The 8,063-nt window shown below is 38.7% G+C and overlaps 1 protein-coding gene across 1 annotated transcript; it reads right to left on the minus strand.

Annotated features, from left to right (window-relative positions):
* Positions 1–2,533: 2,533 nt before the first annotated feature.
* On the minus strand, positions 2,534–7,701 carry fgf17 (fibroblast growth factor 17). The gene is made up of 5 exons (XM_069683073.1): positions 7,670–7,701; positions 7,538–7,574; positions 7,119–7,296; positions 4,868–4,974; positions 2,534–2,824 (listed from the first exon to the last, which is right to left on the minus strand). The coding sequence occupies exons 1-5, from the start codon at positions 7,699–7,701 to the stop codon at positions 2,534–2,536; spliced, it is 645 nt and encodes a 214-aa protein (XP_069539174.1).
* Between the last annotated feature and the right edge of the window lie 362 nt (positions 7,702–8,063).

The following is an 8,063-nucleotide window of genomic DNA, read 5'->3' on the forward strand; positions in this document are numbered from 1 at the left end:
GTAAATAAAACATTTTTTTCAGAGTGAAATTAATCTTATTATTAAGTCTCTCTAACTGACTTAGAATCAAGTTGTTTATATTTTATTGATGGAATTAATAGTCTCAAAAGTCTACTTCTATTATCAGCTGTAATTCAGATTTTTTTATTATTAGTGTGATGCCTTTTATAAATGCTTTTATACAATAGTGTTGAATATGTAATCTTTGTTTCTTGCGTACTACAAGATGTGATTTGTGTACTTTCTTTAATGTTATGTTAAAAGAATAATAAATAAAAATATAAAAGAGGGCATTTCTTTATAAGAATCAATAAGTGATTATTAGATTAATTAAGTGACAGTGGAACAAACTAACAGTGAAAAGGCCCCTGAACTCCTCAGACAACCCCTGCATATATCAGGAAATGTCAGAGATATAACATCAGTGTGAAATGATATGACATGCAGTAGGTCAGACAGATTAGTCTCATCATTTGTTCCAGTCTAACGAGATCCTTTGAGTCCTGGTTATCTGTAAAAACACACCGTGGAGCCCATCAAAGACAATTTGGCAACACCAAGCGACACATTTCTCCAAATTAAAATACTTCTCACCGAGCTGATGGCACTTCATACTTTACATGAGGAACAGAAAGCGTTCCCACCGACCTGTTATCAAATGTTTTCCTGTCATCACGTCAGAAATAGATCTCATTACATTCTAATAAACACAGACACATTTCCTACAGTCAATGTTAATTCATTTAAGGCAGATGTCCTCCTTCTCTGCCAAGTTCATTAAAAGAGCTTCGTTGTTTGGCTGAACTCCAAATAGCATTTTGATCCATCATAACATCGCGGCAGAAAGATCTAACACATTCTGCTGTGGGACATTAGCATCGGTGTTTGAATGAAGGACTCAATATATGTGCAGGTTGTTGATGAAGGACTTTGGGTCTCATCCCGTCCCGCCCTCATCCTCTCTAATCCCTCATTATTTCACCTTCAAGTCGGTCCTAAGCAAAATGCCATCAACTATTTTAATCCTATTTATTCTTTGTCTTCGCTCTGAGAATCTGTAATGGAGCATGTTTCATCATCTTTGCTGCTGCAGACACTGGCTTTCCCGTTGCTGCCAGATTCACTGCCATTTGTTTAACTGTATGACTGGCAATACTTACAAAGGGTCATGCTATTCTGACATCATCAATAGATACCAACACCAGCGCATTTCACCCAGCTTGAGAACAGCTCAGTCTGCCCTCAGTTTGCCAGATTTCAGTTATACTGTAGCTTACGGTTGATAAATCAGCTACAACATGTTTGTTGTGAGTTTGACGAGGAGGTGGAGCTTGTCAGACGGTTGCTTCTGCAGAGTTAATAAAAACCTGACTATGAACAGCTCACGGGGCCTTATCCTGCTTATTCTATGGTCACTTACCATAAATGCAAAAAACAACCATACTGCTAGGTCTGCACACATTTCCAATCAATATCTTACGTTTTAAACAAACTGTAACTCTATTTGACTGAAACCTGAGACTGTCGTTCCTATCCCTTAGTTCTAATGCAATGGAAACGTTGTTCATTACTCAAGTAATTAGAACGGATCTCACGACTTAGTAAGGGGAGATATTTCTGGTCCGAGCTCTTGGATCACTTCAGCTCAGCTATTAGCCAAACTGCTAACAATTAGCTAGCAAGATTTAAATTTAATCACAGTTAAATGAATAAAATGTTATTTGACATTATGTTGAATAACTTGACTGGTTAGTTAATTTAACATTTAACATAATAATTTTCAGTAAGAAATACAGGTCATGTTTACTGTCGACTGCTCCCTAAGAATCAGTCATTTCAGAGGGGCAGTGCCCTGTTTGCTTGTGTGATGGAGGCACCATCCTGTATTAACTCTGCGATGGAAATAAAACGTTTCTACCTTTTGTTTTTAGTTTCTCTCTCTGCTGCACCCTAGTCACCAAAATTGTCAGTGTTACATTGTAAACAGACTTCTACTTAGAAACGCGTTGATGTGAAGCCAGAGCATTCATGCAGAATGGTGAACAGACGGTTTCACCAGAACTACTTAGCAGCTGTAAATGTCAGGAATTAATGGACACCCTGCAGCCAATCAGAATTGAGTATTCACACAGAACTTGGACTTGGAAACACTGCAGAGTGAATACTTGTGTTATCACACTATTTTTGTTTCCTATTCATGCAGCATGTTGTATCCTGTTAACAGTTTATTTCACATTATAGCCGTCTGATTTACAGGTAATAAAGTGCTGCCTTTGTCACGCAGCAGTTTGTCACTAACCAACCTCGTCACAGCTTCCCACTAGTCAACACATACACACAGGACGATTAAATATAACCCATCTTCTTTACTCTCTTTCAGTATTTACACATGATCATTTTTACAACAATATTACTTTAGATTTATGGCTTTTTAACCATCTTTTACCTATCAAAAATATACAAAAATAAAACTGCATCTGTTTCTTCCTATATCACAGTTCTGTCATCAGTCCTTTGCTGCTGCTGCTGCGTGTTAGGAAGAGGTACGTGATTTCCTGTTCCGCTTCGCTCGACGTGTGGACGGAAATCGGATGAACTCAAAGTGTTTGCTTTGGTCCGTGTTGGGGAAGGGAGGCGGGCCCGTGTGCAGCCTCTTGATGAAGTGGACCTCTCTCTGGTTCTCCCTCGTCCGGGAGGCTTTGATGGGCCTCCCTTTCCTGGTGAAAGCCACATACCAGCCCTCATACTTGGCATTCTGGAAGGCTGTGTAATTGTTTTCCAGCACTTTCTCTGTGAAGATACAGTCCCTGCTCCGGCCGTTGGGCTGCACGAGGAGACAGAACAGGAAACTTGAGTTAGTTGTTCACATGCAGATGGAAGCACGTGTTCTGATTCAATCACATACACATCAAACAAAAGAACTGCCTGACTGATGAATGCGATTTTGATTTAAAATACATTTTTTCTTTGTGTATTGTGCAACATTTTTGCACCAGTTTAACCATGAAAAGACACTGAAATGCATGCTCTGCTACATGTTCTGCAGACAGTGCTGAGAGTATTATATCCTATGGAGCGAGAACAAACTAAGTGATGACCTTTATAATCATGCAAGCAATGTTTTTGTACACAATACTTTCAGTTTAAAATGTTTTTATATCAATACCAATACCTACATATCTGTGCCGGTGCTGGTATCAAACAGCAATATTAACCATCACCAAATCATTTGATCTCAAAGCAACAAACTGACAAAGTTTGTTTTATATCAAAGCAATCTAAAAGAGGAAAACAGACCATTGCTCTGCACTTTTGACACTGGCTAATGTTAGCTAACATTAGGTCATGTTGGAACTCCCTTAAAACATGGTGACCGCCCTTTGTGTCCCGTGTGAAATCAAAAGTCATTCTTTAACCTAATTTCTTTCCCTTATTAATGCACTGCAATTTTTGGTATGTGATTAGCAGGTCAAATATACAACCCTAAATGAAAAGTATCATCGACAGTTGACAGTTGTCAGCTTATCAGAATAAAAGATTTATCCCCGTTTAAAGAAATGTAATGCCTCCATGATGACGTATAGATTTATGACTTGTCATGTCAGCCAGATATGTGAATCCATCTTTTCCATTTCCATGAAGGAAGTTAAGAGTTGACTTATGACCAAACAGGCAGTGCATGATGGGAGGGAACTTTCCCCTCGTCGTTGTCAGCCAATAAGACTGAGCGACCATCACTCAGCCCTCTGAGGATTCCTTGTTTCCAGCACATCATGTCCTGGGATGACGGACAAGTCATGAGAATACAAAGACAATGGAGTGAAGCTTCAGTGTGGGAGCTGCGGTGTTTGTTTTAGTGGATGTGAGATCTGATAAGGTGAGGCCTTCAGGCACAGGCCGTGAGCCTCTGAAGAAGCTCAGAAAGGGAAGAGTTGTTTTAGTGACATATAGAGCTTTTTGTCCACTGGTAGAGCTGTTATGGTTGTAAACACCTGCTGTACCTGTTAGATAACTCCTAAATACAGATGCCCTGAGAGGAAGGTGAGTAAAAAATGGTGATCATTTTTCTGAGGCTAGGAACACATTAAATAAGCTCCTTCATTTATTCATCTGTGAAAAAGATGAAAACGTTTTAGCAGGTTAGAACAAGTTCACCAGGACAATTTTTTTTAAATGTCTTTGTTTTAAAATTTGCATGTCTTAAAAGGTCTTATTTCTTACATTTTGTAGTTGTTGTTATACTTGTTTCGGCCACAAGAGGGTGAAGTGCAAAACCTCCCCATGTTCTTTGAGGTAAGTATTGATACCTTCATGCACTCCCCACAAAAGGAGCCATGTGATGTAAAAAACACACTAAAAAATCAAGTATAAATGATCTAATGTAGTTTCATCTTAAACTCGAGGACGCGTCTTTTCACGTGTGGCACTGGTTGTCTTCTGTTTTCTTTTGGCTATACATGTTCTTGAAATGGTTTGATCACCTGTTTTCACACATGAACAAAAAGGAACTTAAAAATATTCAGTTAACACTTATATTTTTTACACTTGTGTCAGGGATGAAAAAACAAAATGTTTTTCTCTCTTGACTTTCAGGGCCTCCATACTGTTGGCTGGGACTGAAAGATTTCCCCCCTCAGTGTGCTTTTTATCAGTTTGTTTTTAAATAACTGCTATCTTTTTTCGTTTTCCTGAATGAACAACAATTATAATTTCTCCTTGCACGATAAAATCTGCTGCTTAATAAAATCCTCATGTAACTTAAATCTGCCTTTTAATTTGACATAATAGTTAAAAATCAATATAATTTCTGCAGCTAGAAGTCTTCTTGCTTTCAAACACACGACATATAGAAATGTATCCATCGTACCTTTCCAACAAGTTTCCCCCTCCGGTTCATGCAGAGGTAGCGCCCACTCTCTGCACCTCGTATCCTCACTCGACTGCCAAACGTGTCTGTCTCGACAAAAAGACGAGCTGCCAGAAAGAAAGAGAGGAAGTCAAGAAGCTGAAGGGAGAAAAACACAGAAACAACATCCACCTCTTTTCTTTTCTGACTTTATGTTCAAACATGTTTTAAATGTCAAGAGTTTTGTGTCCCAAAAACACAAGTTAGAGCCTAACATGCAGTCCCTTGATGAATAGCAGAACAAATATTTAAATTAAACTTTTGTCTCTTGAAGCTCAGATGTCTTTAACTGCAAAAGTAGAAATTTAAGTTCAGCCGTTGAGCCAAAGCTCCTCAGCATTTGACACATCTGAATAATGCAGTCTGTTAAGATGTTGAGAAGTCATTCAGTTATCTCTCCTGATCTGAACCTACACCGAGTACAAACAGTTGAGTTAATAAGGAAAGCCTCTTGAAATTAAACCTCTAACACCAAATGATTAAACAAATGTTATCTCTGCACATTAAAGAGCTGCACTGGCAGCAGAATAAACATTCTCAACTGAATTTGTCCTGCAGTCAATGATGTCCATTGGCATCACAACAGCCTTGTGTATTGGGGCTATAGAGACAAAGGACTTGTCCTAATCAGCCGCTAATTTGCCAGACGATGGCTTCATGGATGCAGCAGGGAGCTGAATTAACATACAAGCCTGAAAGCAGCTCACAGAGGGAGGGACGAGCAGGCTGGAGGTGCCTGAGGACGTCAGAGCCCAGCAGGGGCTCGGAGGATTCACTGATTTTCACCTAATTCCTCTCATCAATCCCTTCACTTACTCATAGCATTTATTGCAGGTAAAACCAACAGCGAGCATTCATGCAACAATCACAAACTTACACGGCAAAGAAAGAGGAGAGGTTTCAGTGAAAAGGAAGTTCTTTCTGTGCAGCCCTAAAGCTTTTGCTTTAACTTCTTTCTTCATTTTAATTTTTTTATACACATTTGTTTTACTTTTTGCTTGTATTTTGTGGAAGTTCATTGATATTAGGAATTGTTGCAAAAACACATCTGAGTATCTTGACATCATGTTTTGTGATTCTTAAAGACGCTGTGTCCATTAATAATTCATAGTTTCCATGAAAAGGTTTTATTTTTTTGGACAGGAGGGCAAATATTAACTCCTCTGAGAGCGTAGTGCCATGTTGGATGTTATAGACACTGGGAGCGATAAAGTTCAGGTGTCACTGTTCTGTTTTCAGAATGAAACCTTCTCGTGCATATGATGGTGTGTTCTTTTATGTATGCCAGGTTTCCTACAGGTAGATTATAAAATATCGTCATCTCGCCCTGCCCCTGCTGACATTATTGCACTTTATTCAAACATATTGAACCCTAAGCCCTGCATTGTGATACCTATTGTATTGCTGGATTCTTACACGCTCTAAAAGGTAAACTGGGTTTCATAGATTTTGCGACATGGACATACATGTATGTTATTAATTTTATTTTTATTTAGTTTATTATCATAATTATTTGTTTGGTATTTTCAGAACCATTGCTGTAATATCTTATTTTTCCTTATTGTGTATTCTTATTGTGGCATTGTTACAGCGCCCCCTATGGGTTATATATTAAGTTACTTGCCATTATTTTACATTTTTATAAAAAATTAATATGCAAGAAAAATATTAAAGGAACAATTTTATTTTTTTTACGCCTGGTCGGCCATACAAGTAGATTTTGTGAAGCTACAATGTAACGTATTTGCTGTCGTTTTGACCAAACATAAACATGAATGTTCTAACATTAAATGTCATTTATATTATTTCATTTTTCATTTGATAGATTTTTTCATATTTTAAAGAGTTAAACCTTTTGTTCTTTTGTGACAAACAGCGAGGACATGTCCTGCAGAATTTAAAAAGCACAGCGTAACTTGGGGGAAAAAAAGTTTAAATATATGATAACATGTCTAACATAAGTTTTTAAGGACTCCGAATAGAGGGGAAAGTTTCCAAACATACTTTTAGGTTCTTTAAAGATCAGCGGTATTTAGGATAACTGGGTCCAAACCTGTTAAAGTTAAAAGTATGTCTTTGTCTTTTATTGTTTAATGTGTGTGAAATAAAAGGCCCCCTCAAATATAAAATGCTCATGGATTTGGAGCTCAACTGTCGGATGTACAAAGAATGGGAACACAAGGTGAACAGCAGGTCTGGGGTCAGCTCTTACCGTACATATTTCCATCCTCAGCTGTGGCGGTGACCCTTTTGCCCTGAATCTGGACGTGTTTCCCGCTGGTGCGACTGTAGAGCTGGTAAACCCTGACCTGTCTGCGGCTGAGCTGGTCCGTCACTGCGCCCTGCGTCCTCACATACTGGTTAAAATTAGGAGACGGGTGATTCTCCCCCTTTTTTTATGCAAAGGGAAAAATGAAATATATAATTTTTCTCTTTCTAATCTGGTAATCTGGGATAAAATATATATAAAGAGAGCCAATTTTATAACAGGGTACAAATCCAATTTTCCCTACAACTTCTACACAAATAAACTGAACCATATTTGCTCTATTATTATTTATATACGTTGTATTCTCCCTACTGTGAAACAATCTTTCTAATATTGAAGTATGGAAGGTTGTTTGCGCTTACCTGAGCATGGCACCACAGCACGAAAAAGTGAAACGATCTGCAGGAGTAACAATAAAAACATGATGATTAGTTAATATAAGGGAGTCATTTTGTGTCAGTCATATATGATATCAATCTGATCAGTCGTCTTACATGTAAATACAGCGCTGGTTTATTCCATACATTCTCCTTGTTATTTCATCCGATCAGGAATCTTGAGGCAGATAAATCCCAGAAGGATGCGGTAAATAAATCCAGCGGAGCTCCCACAGTGTTCATATGCTCTCCTGACCTGTCCATCCACACCAGCAAAGTCTGTGAAAGAAGTTATTTCCTCTCACATTCATCAAAAACCTGATCCAGCTGACGGAGAGGTGAGGACATCTTCAGAAGATCCGCGCAGCGCGTCAGAAGCAGATACATCCTGGCTTTATATTTTCCTCCACATCAAGCTGTGAGGGAGCCCGGCTCGGCGCAGCTCTGCTGGGGTTTAGTCCAGGTTTTGAAAAGCCCTCTGTCTCCCCGGGATCAGGCTGCTCACTGGTTA

The sequence above is a fragment of the Semicossyphus pulcher genome, unplaced genomic scaffold (genome assembly GCF_022749685.1).
Source record: "Semicossyphus pulcher isolate SPU_LCO1_2020_fin unplaced genomic scaffold, fSemPul1.0.p SCAF_6, whole genome shotgun sequence".
NCBI lineage: Eukaryota > Metazoa > Chordata > Actinopteri > Labriformes > Labridae > Semicossyphus > Semicossyphus pulcher.

Coding starts and splice junctions, on each gene's coding strand:
- fgf17 (XM_069683073.1), bottom strand. CDS start 7,701: ATGTATGGAATAAACCAGCGCTGTATTTACAT. Junction 7,575..7,669: donor AACCAGCGCTGTATTTACAT/GTAAGACGACTG, acceptor TTACTCCTGCAG/ATCGTTTCACTTTTTCGTGC. Junction 2,825..4,867: donor GGGGGAAACTTGTTGGAAAG/GTACGATGGATA, acceptor CTCCTCGTGCAG/CCCAACGGCCGGAGCAGGGA.